Source organism: Orbicella faveolata, unplaced genomic scaffold (assembly GCF_042242905.1).
Source record: "Orbicella faveolata isolate gen_17 unplaced genomic scaffold, um_ofav_v1 contig_2, whole genome shotgun sequence".
NCBI lineage: Eukaryota > Metazoa > Cnidaria > Anthozoa > Scleractinia > Merulinidae > Orbicella > Orbicella faveolata.
In genome coordinates, this window is record NW_028301547.1 from 12,541,888 (window position 1) to 12,560,000 (window position 18,113).

An 18,113-nucleotide genomic window follows, 5' to 3' on the forward strand; every position below is an offset into this window, starting at 1 on the left:
ATTTTTAGGTTCATGTTTGTTGTTGTGGTGCAGTTCTCAGGCTGAGCAATTTTTTTGAAGATCTCAAAAAGGGACGGAATGTCGAAATTGTCTATTTTTTTTTCAGATTCATTCGATCTGTTGCATACCGATGAACCACGCGGTGGCTTTGTGGGTACATGGGTTGGGATGACACAAGACCTCTTCCAGCCTGTGTTTACCACGACATAAAAACGAAGTACCAGTCAACACAGTTTACACGATATTCTACATCTCAGGACAGAGACTGACTTCCAGAAATTAATAGTAAACTTAGTCATGTTATTATTTGGGGTATAGCACAGTTTTAGGAGCTTCAGTGCATCATCCCTGTTCACATTTGTTCTGTGTGAGACATGAAATGGAAACCATACATGGCGTACTCTTTGTCAAGTTTTATTGGCTCAATACATGTATTACTATACTACAACACAATATACCATACCAAAATGACAGGTCATTGGCCTTTCTCTGTGCATGTTTTGTCCTCAGAAAAGACTTGAAAATTCACTTTCAAGCTCAATTGAGTTTCAATAATAAGAGAATTGAATACTGTTTGCATTATTGAATTTATGTTAGTAGAATTTCTACACAAAATGGGCCTTCATGAAAATAAGACCTTTTAACGGCTACATCAATGGTGGTGTTCAAATAACACCAGTACAAGATCATGCTAGTCTGTTTCATACAAAAATAATGGGTTTTTTTGGGGTTACCTGAAACCATTGGATTTGGCCTGAAAGCTAGAGGTTAACCTGGGACATCACAGATTGAGCCTTATTTGTCTAGAATTTTACAAAACTCAACCAAAGTTTTGAATTGGTCTCAGGTAATCAGAAATACATGTAAATATTTGTTTGTGCAGGAACTGATCAGAATTAATTTGTGCTAGTCTGATGTCATACTAGTCAAAAGTTAAAAATCATTATTTTTTGCATTGTGCTTTATGATCATGCACTGGCTTTTTACATATGGAGCATTTATAATTTCTTTTTGAGATTTGGCGGCTGCTTGGTTTACTGCTTGGCCTTGCTGTCTGTAAATTGGACTGCTCTTCTCCTGCAGAATAATTAAAATACTTTCATTGTTACAATTTTTTAAAAAGCTTAGATTTTTTTTCAGGAATTTCTTATGTGCAGTTCCAAAAAATATCCCTACTTCCCCCACAGAAGGGATTGGAATTCCCTGTGGGGTCTGAGAGACGAAACAATTTAAAGGAATAGCTTACTTGGAATTTCCAGAGGGGCTGGGGGGGAGGGGGGGGGGGGAAGAAGGGGCTCTCGGAAAAATCTGTTCCGTGGGGATGCATGGATATTTTCTGGAAATACACAACTGTCTGCCAAGATCCCAGAGTTTACATATATGTTTAGCTAACATATGAGAAACACTGTTTTCTATATCTCAACACAAATAATACACAATATACTGCAATAAAATAAAATTATATAAAGTCTGTCATGATCTGTTTATCACAGGGGGAGGGACAATAGCAAATTCTACATTATTCTCCTAGTATAGATCTGTCCTTAATCACTTTCAATTGATACAATAAAAGCTAACCAGATGGAAATAATGATGTTTTCTTCATTTGCTTTCTTCCACTGTAACCCTCAAGAGCTTCTTCTTTGCTATGTCTATCTGGAGATTGACAATTAAGTGGCTCAGGTGCCTTTGAAGTGCATCTCTCCAGTATTTCCTTTAGTGATGATCTTGGCATTGTGAACAATAGTTTTTTCATTGTGTCGACGTAACCTGAATAGAAGAAATGTGCCAATACAATTTCCTGAATGTTGCAAACATGGAGACTTACAAGTGTAAAGGGAAAAGCATTTTAAAATTGTGAATTTGATCATCATCATCAACTGAACTGAGTTACATGTAGCATGTGATTGAGGAGCACAGAAAAAAAAGTAGTTTAAGATTTTAAAAACTTACCATAAGTGGGAGGGCATGCCACCTCTCGAACCACTTCTTCTCCCAGTTTAAATTTAGGGTATGTTACCCGTATATACTCCTTCCCTTCTTTTGATAGCTGTGTTTCTCTGTGAATATTCTCATTGAAATGTAGGCTTGCCAAAATGTGCCTGTCAAAATAAAATGAAGATGTTGAAAAATAAAATAAACATGCTTCTGCGCAACATTATCTGCACAGTAGGCTTTGTATTTACAATGCAAAGTCAACATGACACATTGAAAATATTAAGATTTCAAAATAGAGTACTAAGTACTAAAGATAAAAAACAGTCCATGGTGCCACTAGATGCAGAAGTAAACAATGTGATTATCTAAACCACAGCACCAACCTGCTGAGAGATCCAAGCCAAGAGTAGCAAATCAACTTTGGGTGCCAATAGTTTAATGTTGCATGGAAGCCTTCCAGACAACTGGTGTGGGCATCTGGTGACAGCTTTTTGATATCATTGAGTAGAATCTTCTTGGTCAACAAGCTCTCGAGTTTGTCATAAGCTGCCGTTCCCGTCAAAACATACATTTGTAATCATCATTTACTAGACTAAATGTCTGATGAAAACAACAACATTGTACAACCTACATGGAACTTGTTCAAATGGTTATGCAAAACCAATACAATGTGTATTGTGACTTGACATGATATGCACTATACAGCACACACTGAAAAATGCTTACCAATCTTTATCCACTTTCTTGGTGCAAGATCATCATGGTGACACTGTTTGTAGAGTGGATCAGGATGATTTGTATGTTTATTAGCCACATGACGCATAAATGAATTCCATTTTGCTAGGATGAGGGATTCAAAACCAGCTTTTGTGGATGTGGTACACCAGTACACATGTCATCGTATTCCCTTCATCCAATCTTTGATAATTTTGCAACCTTTTTCTTTACTTGCACGCAATAGCTTTTTGGTAATTGACCTTGCAACATGCCAGATCTCAAAGTAATGTTTTGTACTTTCACAGTTCTCCCGAATCCATTTCGCTATTCCTCCGTGTCGGTCTGACACAAATATGGCAATGGATAAGCCAAGCCCATGTAAATAAGCAAAGCACCTCTTTGCCCCTTCCAGTTCAGTCTGCTGGCTACCACCTGTTTCATTGGCCTCAGAAATTAAAGGAAAAGCAGTTAGACAAGAATATATATCAAATTCTTATGCATAGATCATACCATCATTTTCCAAGTGAAATTGGCTTACAAGCATTTACTACATGTTTATGTATTAACTACATGTACTTCCTGGCAAGCCACGTCACGGAAAATGATATTTGACCTTGGGCAGATTTGGTCAATAGTATGTTCTTGTAAAGGTAAAGGTTAAGTCTGTTACGGACCAAGTGGACCATTAGGCTGGAGCTTATCCCGGTTTCTGTAGCATGAACCGACTAAGAGTACTTCTACTCCCCCACCTGATCCCGGAGAAATGGCAGCATTGGTTTGATTTTCACTTTGCCTAAATAACATTTAGCCTCATTTAAAGAAAGAGAACCTGACTTACCTGAACTAACTCAAAGTGGACAATTTTCATTATTGTTGTGCAGAACATCGTGTAAATGCCATACTTAGCAGATTGTCCAACAGAATCAAAACGACCATCACCAGTCCATGCTACATCTTTCAATTTCTTGATCTTTGTGACTAGGTTGGCTTGGTATGTTTCCCAATGATGGAGGATAATGGGCAAAATGAAAGATTTCTGATGCCTGAAGAAGGTGCGGGCAGAATAAACATGGAGTCCCATGTGGTGAAACACCAGCAACACCTTGTTAATGGATGCTCCTGCCATCAACACTGCAAAACTCAACAAGATGTTGCCAATAGGGTATTTCCCACCGAGTGGTGGTGGCTGGGATTTCCAAATGTAAGAATCCTGACATTGGGGACAACTCTGTGTCACAGTGATCATTGTACCATTCTGCTTGACTGTAGCTGATGGCCCACTTTCTTTGCATTTAAAGCAGAACAGGGTGAATAATTTGACTAACATGCTGTAAAATACAATAAATTTGGGCTCATCATAAGCTGGAGCATCTGGGTCAATCCTGCAAAAACAAGTGAAAGAAAGTTTAACAATCCTTGTATTCAAATCTAGGGTTGTATTTTGACGTGTACATCACTAGGACTTTTCCCAAAGAAAAAACTGTACCCCTTAATATGTTAAGATACATGTCTGTACATGTTGGTATTGTTCTAACATCCTTTACAAAGAGTGCATAGTATGAATATTGTCCCATTACTGCAATTGCTAGCACTTTTGAATGAATGAAGAAATGCTCCAGCAGAAGATTAGAAATCACATTAAAAATAAAATTCAATACGCAAAACAATCAAAAATACAGTAAGAGTTTTTTGCTATGAATCCTAACAATTCCTGATTGTTAACAGAATCTTAACCAAACCTGATTTCATTTTCTACTTCTTCTTCTGCAGAGCTCTTCCTCCTCCTCATCTTGTGTGCAATCACCTTCTGCCTGAGGATCCCACTTGCTGTCCTTCTCAGTCGAACTATCGTCAGGTCCAGTGCTGTTCCATATAAAGTAATCTTCTTGTACTTCCTGCCCATCTTTCTCTTCATCACCTGGGGCTTTTTCAACAACTTTCTGTTATGACAGAAAAAAAAAAAAGAAAGGAAAGGGATTGGACTGCATTGTATATTGCTTTCATAAACCCTACAGCTCTGTCCTGGAAAACAATTATTTGATGATATGAACATAAAAGTAGCCATTGATAATGATTCTATATTTTGATTATCACTTGCTTGTAGCAAGGTTTCAGGAATGACTCAGGACTTATTGACTGGTATTTATAACAGTCTTGGTTGACACATACATGTACAAGCAGTGATTAACTATTAATAATAACATTGGATAGAACAACCTCTTTAACACTAGTTAAAAAGAATACAATATTTTTACGTTGTACTCACACTTTTTAATTCTCTGACATTCTGCTTCAGTTCTGTGATTTTTCTTCTCAGGCACCCATTGGTCTTTTGTAGACTTCTGTATTTCCTTTTATGTGCACAGTCACTCCCACAAGAGTTGCTACTCACAGATAACCTTGGCGTCACTGCTGGAGATGGGGTGCACACAGGATTTGCTGTAGTGAGAGGGGTGGTGCAGGTAGTTATAACCATGTCAGAGGCAGTGGCAGTAGTGCTTGAGGTTGGGCTTGCGCTTGGGGTTGTCATGTCCATGGCAATGGTGGTATTGCTGGCAGTTGAAGCTGTTTCTGTTTGAATGCTAGACGTAGTAATAGCATCTGACTAAGTTGGATCGCTGCAACCACCTAAGGCAACTAAATCTATGCCTTCAGTGACTTCTTCCACAGTACCTAGTTTCCTTTTTTTCCAAGCCTCCATTTTTCTCCAAAGGCATCTCGCCTTAGCTGTTTAAAAACGAAAAACATCAAATTTGTTGCACAGGTGTGTATATCACTGCATACTAAGTTTCAAAATTTACAGATCGCGAGCTTCACGATACAACACCCTGTTCTTATCAAGCTTAGTCCACTGTCATGTTAATTTTTCTTTCCCGCCATTGAAACGTCTTGTTGAATAATCACAAAATAAACCATTGTTAGAAGACAGGAATGTGAAGCGTGGTAAACAAAACTACAGTATGCACGAAAAAAATAAACTGAACTTCATCTTTGACTTCTAAAAAGGGGTTTTTGGCAGGCATATCCTTCAACAGCTTCATGCACAAACTTAAATGCTTCAAGAAGCGGTAAGCTACAGACTGTAAGCCCACTGTATAAGGTTCAACGTGAACAGAAAATATTCACTTACTTGTCGCTTTTTCCGTTCAGTCAAAACTTCAGGTCCTTCAGGAAGAACAGTGTGTCTTGTAGGAATAGAACCTTTAACTAGGTCTCTTCTCTTTTTCAATCCTATGGACCAAGCTAGGTCATTCTCAAAACAACTCTGCTCGAAATGAACTGAACACAACAAAGTATATTTCACAACTGGTTCAGCGAAATCCATGCGATGCCTCTGGATGAATTTAACCCATTTCGCCCTAACTGTCGGATTTTTCAGGAAATCGTGCATCGTTATGCCTGGTGTGTAACTAGTATTCTTGCAACTTTGACCATTCGGCGCTCCAGCCACACAATATCGACCCCCATGCTTCAAGTGTTTCCCTTCGCCTTCAGCCATGTTGGTTTGTTTATCAAACACAGTGATGTCACAGACGTAAATCATGTGACATTTTGGCCGCGCGATCTCTGGGACAATTTCAACATGAAAGTAACGCATATTTCGAATGAAAAAAAAGGGGTTTCAAAATATTCTCACAATCTAAAAACTCTACCACCATTTTTCTAACATTATTAACTACCAGAATCAGCGGAAAAAAAAAATTGTGTCATATACACTTTAAACAAACATTAAAGTTTACACCTTATGGCGTTATGGTGTTATGGCTTAGTGCATCAGTGCCTTAGCGAACAGCAGCCCCCTAAACCATCCCAATAGTGAACTCTGCACTAAAAAGGATCTGTCCAATTCCGCTTCAGCGTTCATCACAGGTGGCTGTTCTAATTTTCGATTAGAATCTGTCACTTGTGTTGTGCTTTCCAGTCTTGCTAGTAATTGGAACTAGCCAATGTCAACGTTTGGCTAGTAAATATTTTTTGGCTAGTAACATCTAAGTTGTCACTAGCTACTAGGGTAGAAGATTGAAAAGTTTAATAGTGTTGAGCCCTGGTTGAACTTCCTCGGACCAGGGTGTCTAGAAAACAAAGACCAAAGACTGAAGACCCCTAGAAAATGAAGACCCCGTTGAAAATGTAGACCTCGAAAACGAAGACCCCTCCAACTTCTATCTGTAAGGCAAAAGATTGATGTCACAATGCTTCGATCGGAAACAACCTAATAAATGATAAATTTTATGAAAGTCGTTGTGACAAGTCTTGCCAGGGTGCTACAATAATAATATACATATTATATTATAATATATAATATGTATTAATATGTACTAATTCCTGCAAAGCGAGAAGTTTTTCTGTAGGAAGACATGCCCCCCGAGCCACAGAGTCCAATTCGATACCTAAGACCACACGTCAAGATGAAGGACCTACACACTTGTTGGGGTGAAGGGGGAGGCCTAATCATTTACAAACTGCCACAGAAGTTGCCAGGTTTAGAGCACATTGGTTAAAGTTGGGAGGGAAGTCATCTAAGTATTGCAGGAGATCTGACACATGGTAGGGACTGAGGAGGATCCACTTCACCATGTCAACCATGGAATAGAAGACATATGGGGGAGAACAGAGCCCAAAAGGGAAGAGCTGAGCCCACATAGACCAGATTCTGCCACTTCACACCCAAGAGGTAATGATGGGATGGATGCAATACTTTGTTGCAATGTGCAAGCACGACATCAAATTTGCCATCAAGGATTTTGGACTGTACTTAGCAACCATGTTAATGATTTGGTCAACTCTGATTTGCAGCAGTGCAGAGTTAATGCCATAATTCTTCTTAAAATTAATGGAAGTAAAAATGTATCCTGTTTACTTGATCTAGCGTTACGTTTGCATTACACTTGTTTGGTTTGGCCATGGATACCTTCGCACTAAACAAGGGACACGAGGCAGCTTTTGATTTACCTGGTCCTGGAGTTCGAATGCCTCCACCACATGGGGCTTTTCAGGTAACAGTATACCTTCAGGTCGGCAATTTTCTTCAAATTTGGATTTTTGGGTCAACGTAGTGGTCGAAGAATAATCTCTATTTCCTGAAAAAATGTTTTGAAAAAGAGTAAATATTGGCGGAGAAATGGTGGTTTTACATTTTCGCTGGAAGTAAAAGTTTGTCTCTTGATTGACAGCCCTATGGCACATATCCAATCAACCAAGAAGATTTTCACAGAAATTACCTAGATACAGATACTTAATTGATCAGCACTGTTGTTCTGACTACCAAGCATTTTTGGTACATGTATTAGGTGTAAGTCTATTAAGTTATAAGTAAACATAGACCACGTTAAAAACATGGACCAGTTCAAAAAAGCGAAAACAGTGAAGAACGAATGAAAATACATCAATGAGTGAAGAAGCAAAAGTTCGCCACATGGATTAAGCTATAGCTATCATATAAGGCCAGCAAAAAAATCAAGGTAAGAGAAAGAAAGGTTCTGTAAAAATTTGGAACTTGACAGCAATAACAGGGATGTTGACAGAGACTCCGATGAATCTGATATCAACGAATCATTGGACTCATTGAGACCCATTGAAATATTATCCATGCACAGTTGTTTAATTTGTTTTCTTCACCCAGCCATTCAAAAGTTCGTATCCTTTTTCATCTCCTTCATTATGCCAGAGATCAACTTCAAGAAAAACCAAGCCACAGAAAAATTATCCCTCCACCTTCGGCACCTTGAGCGCATTGCAGACAAGGTTTTTTGGAGATTTACGCATAAATTTCACCAGGAGGATAACGGTAGTAAACTTTCCCTGCACTGATTGGCTCAGTTATCTGAGAACCCAGTTGAAGGTGTTTATGGGTGGAGCTTGCTTGCAAAGCAAAAGATTTTTCATAGCGCTGTTTTCTCAAATAAATGTTTTTGCTTGAAGCAGACACTTTAAAAAGTTATAACTCAAAGGGAATTTGTTCAATTGCCCTCATATTTGGACAGTAGCTAGTTTAACAATATAAACTACAAAAACGCGTCTGCGAACTGTTAATTTTGAAATCTTTTTTCTTCGAGAGTGATTTTTGTACGATCGCTCTACATTTTTTTAATCCTATTTCAAAAATGTTCTGTAACTTTTTACTGCAATTGAATATGACAAAACGCAGACATTTTTTTAAGTGCTTTGGGGAAGGTATACGGTAACCTTAAGGTTATTCAGGTTACCATAAGATTAAAGTTATTGAAACATGTGACAAATTAAAAACATGAAGGCATAAAATAAACTTATTATCATTTAAAAACTGCAAAGACAAAGCATATGACTTAATTGATGTATTCCTTTCCTGAAAGAAAAATTTCAGCGATCTTTGGCAAACAGGTGTTTTGAAAAACATGTTGCTTGACAGCTTTACTTTGCCGCTATAACTACATGTGTAAAGTAATTCAATACGTTGTTTTGACTATGAATAAGTTAACTAGGTTATTTAAAAGAGCTTAAAGTGCCACTAACCACCCCCCAAATTTTTTTCTTTAATAAAATCTACTGGTTTCCCTGATTACTTCAGCGAAAAAATTATCGTGATTGATAAAATCCCTGAGTTTCTACAGGCATTTAAACACGTAATTTCTATGTTCACGACCACGCAAAGTGGGATCTGGGTCGGGTTATTAGTGACATCACTTCGGGAACCGTGCTAAACCACTGAAGAGACTTTTGACTGAGCTTTGAGTTTAGTAAAAACATCTTTGGGTTACTGGTGATTCATATTAATTTTTATCAAACTGGACAATACTTTTAACTGAAAGAACTGTATCATCTAGCATTAAAATTCGAATTCAATTCTACTGTAGCTACGATTTGGACGGCTGCGATGTATAATTATATATTTTTTCCATTCTGAAGTGTGGGTCACTAGTCGAGATCACCATGTTGTATATTATATTTAAGCCAGGATCGACAATTTGCCAGTCCATTTGGGTTATGAACGTACAAATAATGACTGAAGAGTTAACTTACAGCTCTTAAAGAGTTATGAAGATGTCAATGAACACAAAGAGTTGGATATTTGACTTTACGGAACGTGCAGATTTCGGAGCATCAAATCATGTTTGGATTCAAACATTACTTTCCCCCAAAATACAAGTTAAAATAGTTTTAACATAAGAGATAAGCAGAGATGTCAGAAAACAATATCTGAAGGTAAGGAAACTTTTCACTTCGTTATTGTCGACCGACCGTAGTATATGCACAGTCAATTGTTTTGTATGAACACAAGCTACATAAATTTGCACATTTCATACTAGTAAATCATGGAAAATCCTTTGACAAGATCTTGAAAAGAGAGGTTCAGTATAGAATCAGTTAAATGAACACATTTCTACTTGGCTGTTATTTTGAATGAAATGTCTATTTCGCTATGCTAATAACCTGGGAGTCCTCGACTTATTGGTTTGCGTTTCGGTTGACTGAGAAGCACATTCTTCTTTCAGCACGACAATCTCCGTCGGTAACTATACAGTCGAATCTTAATCGTTTGTTTCACTTTCCTCATATATTTATAAATGCTTGATCCATTCTAAGTTTGTAATTTAGATATATTTTGTTCCTCAAAGACGAAGCTCAAAGAACAAAACAATTCTGTATTTGGAATGGTCATTGAGGAACACGGCCGGACTACGACCTCCGGCGAGCTGTGTTTTTATTAAAATCCACGACTACATAGCTAGTTCACCAGTTTGAAGCCTCAACAATCTTATTCGCCTCGTTGTAGAACGTAGGTTTTGTTTCCTTTTTATTATCATTATTATTATTATTATTATTATGCATTGTTACACACACTGTTTACAATACTTACACAGCTATGTTACTTACAAGACTAATAGATATACTTACATTATTTATAATACTTCGTACTCAATGTAATTTACAACGCAGTACATACATTACTTACAATACAATACAATCACTTACACTACTTACAATACAATACAATAACTCAAGTTGAAGCCCCCTGGAACAGAAAATCCTGGGGAAGGGGTTGGGGTCAAACTGGAAGAAAAAACCAGTGGGGGTTTGGATACTTTCTGAAACTACTCATTGAGTGTTCTAAATGTTTTATTGTATAAGGTTTAATTCAAAGGGGAAATCAAAGCGAATTAGTTCATCTAAGCTCTGTATTATTAATTAACATTATTTTTGCATATTAAGTTGATTTAATTATCCTTATTAAATAAAATAATTTTGGGCTAACTCCTCAGAGATTTGGGCTAGTAAAATGAAATTACAGCTTGCCTGAAGGGCAAGCAGAGTTTCTGAATTTCATCTCACCCTGTGTGGCGCATCCGGTTTAAGTTGTAGATACCTAAACCCCTATCTCAAATTAAAGCTTACAGAGCTGGCTATCAAACTATACCAAGAATTTTAAAATAAAATGAAATGCCGAATTTTTCACAACCACTGAATGCAAGCGCCTGAATCACCATTTAAAAGCTACAAGTCAAAGAGAATTTTGTTTTTTGCTAATTTATTTTTTCCTCAGTTTCAGGAACCAAAGCACTAAAAAAACACGTCTGCATTTCGCCATATTCATTTGCAGTAAAAAGTTATAAAACATTTTCAAAATAGCATTTAAAAAATGTGAGGTGATTGTACAAAAATTGCTCTCGGAGAAAAAATACATTGTATTTCGAATTAAACAATTTGCAGACAACTTCTTGTTGCTTATAAGTTAAACTAGCTACTGTCCAAATTTGAGGGCAATCGAAAAAAAACCTTTTGAGTTGTACCTCTTTTAAAACGTCTGCATCAAACGAAAAAATTTATTCATAAGAAAACAGCGCTAAGAAAAAAACTCTTGCTTCGCAGACAAACTCCACCCACAAACACCTTCCACTAGGTTCTCAGATAACTGAGCCAATCAGTGCTTGGAAAGTTTACTCCCATTAAGGAAGGTGCCTCCTTTTGTTACAGCGAACACGTTCTGCACATTACACAAGGCATGGTTTAAGCACCACACGTGCACTGAGGTTTACATTGACGCAATCAACTACGCTACCAAGTACACAACTAAATTGAAAGCAAGATTTTCCTACTGTGACCAAATCAAGTTTAATGAGCCTGTACTTAACCCAGGGGGAGAAGAGCAGCATATTGCTAACCACTCACTGTTAATGTCCCCCAGCTGAAAAACTAGCTATTATCTGACAAAAATTAAACTGAAATCCAACTGTAAACACGTTCCCATCAATGGCATAGTGCATGCACAAAACAAGTGTGAAATACGCAAATGTTTTACATACTGGGCAGGTGACAGGAAAAAATATAATGCGCCCCATAAAAGTTTTCAAAAAAGATGAATAACAGTACTTTAAACAAACGCGTGGTCACCCCTGCATTTTATGTCACAAAATGGAAGTGGCAAGCCTATTCAACATGTGATTAGTTTCTGGTTGTGAACAAAAGGTATCTTGATTGTGTTTTAGCTGAACCAGAGGAAGGCTGTCAGAGACGCTAAAAGCGCGGTTGCAACAATTTTTTTGTGAAAAACATACCAAAAAGGATTTTTATGTTACCATTTACCATGCAGTTTTAAGATCCTTATAAATGTGTTTGCTTTTCTGTATGTAAAGGCACATTCTAACGAAATCTGTGAAGAACTGTCCTTTTCTTCTTTTTCTTCAGAAAAAATGCCGATGTCAGTATTTTTTTGAGATTCAAAGCTAATTATCTCGAAAAAATGCGTGGTTACACCCAGTTTTCTTTATGGATTCCAATAGTCCTCGCAAAGATCTACTTTTTCCACATGGTACTAACCTGGTGCAAAAACCTTTGGATTTAGTAGGCACCGCCCATAACTCCTGGTGAAATTAACTTGTGAAATCTCAAAAAAACCCTTGTGCTTTGCAATTCCCTCAAGGTGGAGATATGATTTTTCTGTGGCTTGTTTTTCTTGAAGCTGGTCTGGCAAAATGGGGAAGACAAAAAAGGATACGAACGCTAGAGTGGCTCAGCAGAAAAACAAAACAAAACAAAAGAACTGTGCATGGATAACAGTGTTTCAACCAGAACATTTTACTTGAGGGCCAAAGTGGCCCCAGAAGATCTTTTTTAGGGGCCAATTTTTGAGTTATTTTTTTGTAAAAAAAATACCTCTTAGTCGGCGTGTCGGGTATGTTACGGATCAATGGGTGAGTGAGTGAGAGATGTATGTATGTCACACCAATCAGATTGGATCTACTATAAACAGTCAATCAAATTTCTTGTTGTAAAGGTAAATGGTTTGTGAGAAGATTCGATCCCGATACAGTCCAGAATGGCCATATTTATTCTCTGGCTTCTATAAAAGAGGAGGAAGTATTCATATATTGGGCTTACTTTGACATTTTCTGTGGGTTAGGCTGAGGATTATGTCGGCGAGTTTGATAATTATTTGCAACTGGATAAACAGTCAAAGAAACATAGTGTTTGGCATATAACTACGAGCATGCGATGAAGAGTGAGCTTTTCCCACTAGATAAGTTCTTGAATTGAGTCTTGAGCCGCTCTGTTACTAGGTTTAAGATGTGAATGAAAAACAAGTTGAAGTGGTTTCTATGATAGGATCAATTGTATTTTAGGCGAGTGGAATGCACTACTGGGAATATGAAGAGGTTGTGACCAGGTTCAAATCATTTGCATGTTGTATATTGAAACCTAAGTATTGCTGCAGAGTTCGTAATGAGTGTTCCAGGCGTGTCGTTAACTTCAGCATCCACTGGTAAGTGTCAGTGTGAAAAGCAAAGAGACTACAATTAATTTTTGGTCAACAGAACAAAAACATATTTTGTGACGATTTTACAATTTTAATCTTGTTTACTTGTTAATCTTGGTTGAGTCTTGTTTACTACTGGAATGAGAAGATACGTTTTAACGAAACTAAATATTTTCTCTTCAGTGTTATCAGGGTTTTCGCTTGTTCACATTAATAACCAACACGAATTGCAGTTGAAGAAAAAGGAAATTATTTTTGTTCAAGATAATTTAAGTGAGGTATGTGAAGTCTTAAGCGTTTTATTGTATTAAACACAAGGACTTTGGTAATTGAAACATAAAGACCAATGTGTATGTTGCCGGTTTGTGATTTTTAGTCCGGTTTGGAGTGGAGTGTGACAGTTACATACATACATTGAGTTAATTTAGAGTGCATAATGTTCAGTGTAATGGTGGCTAATTATGAACGAGATGAGCCTTGAGTTTTGAAACAGTTCATGAGTAAGTGGTATGCAAATGGCACGAGATACTTTTATCTTTAGTTACAAAGGTAACTTGATACTTTTGTTTTTCACAAGGAGTAAATTCAATTAGAGGTCACGAATCGTCACTTCTAGTTCTTAGTACATGTTTTAGAGGAGATGAGGCTATTTAGATTTGAAACAGTTCTAACGTTTACCATAGTAAGTGCAGGTAATGATTGTTTTGTTCTTGTTGCATGCAAATATAATGAGATATTTTTATTTTTTAGTTACAAAGGGTAATTTGACACTCTTGTTTTTCACAAGAGAGTAAATTCAATTAGAGCTGACGAATCGTCACCACTTGGTCCCACGAGATGTTTGCTATCTTTAGTTACAAATGGTAACTTAACACTTTTGTTTTTGTAAGGGGTAAATTCAATTAGAGCTGACACATTATCAGCTATTGTTCCCTGGATATTAAACAAAAAAGAAGCTTTCATTTCTGGACGGTTTTTACATCTCTGCAGTAGCAGTTTAATATTTTATTTGATGGGCATTTTATGACATTCTTTTCAGTCCGATATTTTAAAGGTAAAAAGTATGAAAACTGTTCAAATGTTCTTTGAAGACTCTGTGGCACCAAGTTAAAGTGCAATTTAATTAAATCAGACTTTCAATGTGTCAGATAGGTTTTTTTTCTCTTTCTTTCAATTTTCGGTGAAGTAGTGTTGTTGCGTTGTGTTGTGTAAAAAGGGTAAACTTACGATTCATATAAAATGCGAAAAGTTCCCTTAACTTGAGTATTTTTGAGCAAAAATTCCTCCTGGGGCCTGGAAGGGCTCCCGAGGGGGTACTCCCAGAAAAATCGGGTGGGGGTGTGCGGCCCGCTTCCCAAAACCCTTACCCTATTTATGACCAAAATCTGTGATATTCCTTACCCTATTTATGACCTGACCAAAAATTCGAAACCCTATTTACGACCTGACCCTTAAATCAAAACCCTGTTTCAGACCTGTGTTATAATTAGCTCCCTAGTTCAAACCAATGTTAAATTACCATAAAGATATAAATTTGTGAAGGGCTTTTGTTGATTTTCTTTTCGATAATGATGAAAAAGTGGCTTCTTCTTAAAGCATACCCATATCAAGGCTAGAGTGCAAAAACCATACCCTATTTATGACCAAAATCAGCTAAAATCGATACCCTATTTATGACCAATCCGGCTGAAAAACCATACCCTTTGGGGCCACACAGACCTATATAGCCCATATAAGGGAGTCCCCCCCCCCCCCCCCGGGGAAAGGCTACATGATCAGTGAGGGAGAGAGTTATGCATGTGCGCGTGTCAGACCAATCACATTGTGGGTTGTATTAAAGAACGAATCAAATTGCCTGTTAGAAAATAAGATGGTATCTACATTAATCTGGAGACGTGTCAGATTACTGTAGTTTGTTCAGTCAAACATTTTATGGCTTACTATTTAGTTATCTTACCATTACCGATGTAACATCGTATATACGTCATAAACTCTCAGTTTCTTTCCTGCTGTACATCGCAACCAAAAAAACTTGTCAAATCAACCAAATCATTACTGTGAACAGTTCCATGAATGCTCTTATCTCCGAGACTTATAGTTCACAAAAAAACCAATTCTTGCACGCCTTGCATGCCTATGTTTTAGGAAAGGGACCAATAAATTGTAAGCTACAGAAGGAAAAAAATGCATCAGGGTACCAAGGAAAATAAAGCAGTTTATTAGGATCTATGATAAAATTTAATAGTAAGTGCTTTTTGAAACATTTCTACTCAATAAAGTTTCTTTGGAATCAGATACTAGTATGAAGGATCCGTGCATTACAAGAGAACAATCCTTAGGCATACATAACGCAGTCCATGATCAAGGGTTTGCAATGCATTATAGGGCGATTTCAAACACGGTCAGCCATTTGGAAGTTTTACGATGTGAGAAGAATCAATACCGCAAAGCAAAAGGGCGGATTGACTTCTTTTCTTATGTTGAATGTTTTAGAGATCTTTCAATATGATTTTCTAGAAGGGCATAATGTGTGAGAAAATAACCGTTATTGATCGTCAACACAGAGAAATGTAGTCGCCATTATGCCATATTATGGTGACTAAACCAGAATTTTGGTCGCCAAGGATGAAATGTTAGTTGCATTGGCGCCCATATCAATCACAATTTCGAGCCCTGGGATGGCTTTTGAAATATTATGCTTGTGTTAAGCCTGCAGTCTTGTAAAACAAAAGGGTCAAATTGGTCCTTTTTCGTTTTTCTGGGGGTCATCTCTGATTGTAACGTGGGATTCCAGCAATGGCGCACTCTAGCGGAAACACTGGATAATATTCCAATAAGTCCAATGATTCGTCAGTATCAGACTCATCAGAAGAGTCTCTTTCAACATCGCTGTTATCGCTGTCAAGTTCCCCAATTTTTTTTCCACAACCTAAATCTCCTTTCTGAACTCGATTTTTTTGCCTGCTTGATATGATAGCTTTCATCCCCGAGGCCAACTTTTGCTTCTTCACTCATTGATGCACTTTCACTCGTTCTTCGCTATTTTCACTTTTTCAAACTGGTCCAAGGAGTTTTCCGTGGTCCATGGTTACTTATATAAACTTGATAGAATTACACCTAATACGAAAAATGCCTGGTAATCAGTGAGAACAACAATGCTGATCAACTGCATAGCCAGTTTATGACATCTGTATAAGTCATATATATTCCCACAAAAGTCGTCTTGGTTGATTGCATACACATTGTATGGCTGTCAATCAAGAGGGAAACTTTTACTTCTGGCCATAACACAAAACCTCCATTTCTCCACCAATATTTCGTCTTTTTCAATTATTTTTTTCAGAAATTAGAGATTACTCTTTGACCATTACTTTGAATCAAAAATCCAAATTTTGAAGAAAATTGCTGATCTGAAGGTATACGGTAACCTAATAGACCTCTTAACTACGGGGGCGGGTAATAAGCCGTCTTTTAACACTCGGTAAATGTTTATTAAATTCCCAGCTATGTACACGGGGTCGCAGGATCGGAGTGCCAGGATTTTCATTGACTGATGCATAACTCACTAGCAGTAACATACCCTTAGTAATTTATAGCTACAAGCACAGGCAGACCACCCTATGTGTTTGTGGTTAATAATAATTATTGTTTATATGAAACGAACAGAATCTGAAAATTGCATATCTAAATTACATCTCGGTCTGAATCTCCCAATAAAGTAAATGGAACGTTAATCGACTCAAGTGTGGTTGTTTTTCGCCTTCCTGGGTCGTCTGAAGCGTTTTTATACAAAATTACTTTTGGTCGGATTCCGGAAAGAGTTACGGCAGCCTAACGCAATGCCAGTCGCTGATTGGTAGATTTGAAACGGTGTGCATGCCTTGAATTCCTTTAGTCGCTGAGTTTGGCACCAATCATATTGAGAAAGCTGTTTTCGTGATTTCAGCATCTATTTTCTCGAAAAATGTTTGAGGGATGAAGCTCACATTCAGTGAAGAGATAGAGAAAAATCTCATCAATCAACAACCATCACCATTCAGGTGAGATTTTCAGTATTTTGGCGTTAATTCCAGTTTGAAGTGGAGGAGGTCGCGGCTGGCGGGCGCCAAATTGCAAGCCTTGTCTCCCTCTCTTGTCTTACTGGTATCCGACCAAAAGTAATTTCATAAAAAAAAAAACGCTTCAGATGGCCCAGGAAGGCAAAAAAACACCACACAACTCAATTAACCTTTCACTTAACTTTATTGGGATGTTCAAACCGAGATGTAATTTAGATATGCAATTTTCAGAGCTTTTTTCATAACCCTCATAGATTCTGTTCGTTCCATATAAACAATTATTAACCATGAACACATAGGGTGGTCAGCCTGTGCTACAAGTTGCGGAGACAAGCTTACTAAGCTTTATACATATGATACTTACGATGAAGCTGCGCTGTGATTGAAAAAGAAAGCAAATGTTTCCAGAAGTTCCTTTTCGGTTTTCACAACGTCATGAGGTATTGCTTCCCGGGGAGGTTCAAGTTTCAGTGCTTCTAACAACCCCACAGAGTCAACGAAATAATCCATAGTTGCTTCAAAACAGGTAGCCACTTTAGGTGACCCAACAACTGGATTTTCCTGTTCCAAAGATTTCAGTCCGTCCAAAACTGCTTGAATACGTTGATCTTGACTTGCCATGTTCCGGTAGTAAAGATATCCTGCCACAACAACTACAATGGCGACTG

At 37.5% G+C, this 18,113-nt stretch overlaps 1 protein-coding gene and 1 pseudogene across 2 annotated transcripts in view; both read right to left on the reverse strand.

The window, feature by feature from the left end:
• LOC110059139 (ADP-dependent glucokinase-like) overlaps positions 1-18,113 on the reverse strand; it is a 36,144-nt gene that overhangs the window by 17,859 nt on the left and 172 nt on the right. Inside the window, exon 1 of the mRNA XM_089289636.1 lies at positions 17,810-18,113. This exon is cut by the window's right edge and continues 172 nt beyond it. Coding sequence (XP_089145762.1) covers positions 17,810-18,113 — 304 coding nt within the window. The remainder of the gene's footprint in view (positions 1-17,809) is intronic.
• LOC110059128 (uncharacterized) lies at positions 394-17,930 on the reverse strand (annotated as a pseudogene). Its single transcript, XR_016207013.1, has 11 exons — positions 17,810-17,930; positions 5,733-6,822; positions 5,457-5,466; positions 4,922-5,260; positions 4,405-4,595; positions 3,494-4,037; positions 2,665-3,100; positions 2,322-2,484; positions 1,954-2,102; positions 1,579-1,770; positions 394-1,077 (listed from the first exon to the last, which is right to left on the reverse strand). The product of XR_016207013.1 is annotated as an uncharacterized LOC110059128 (transcript).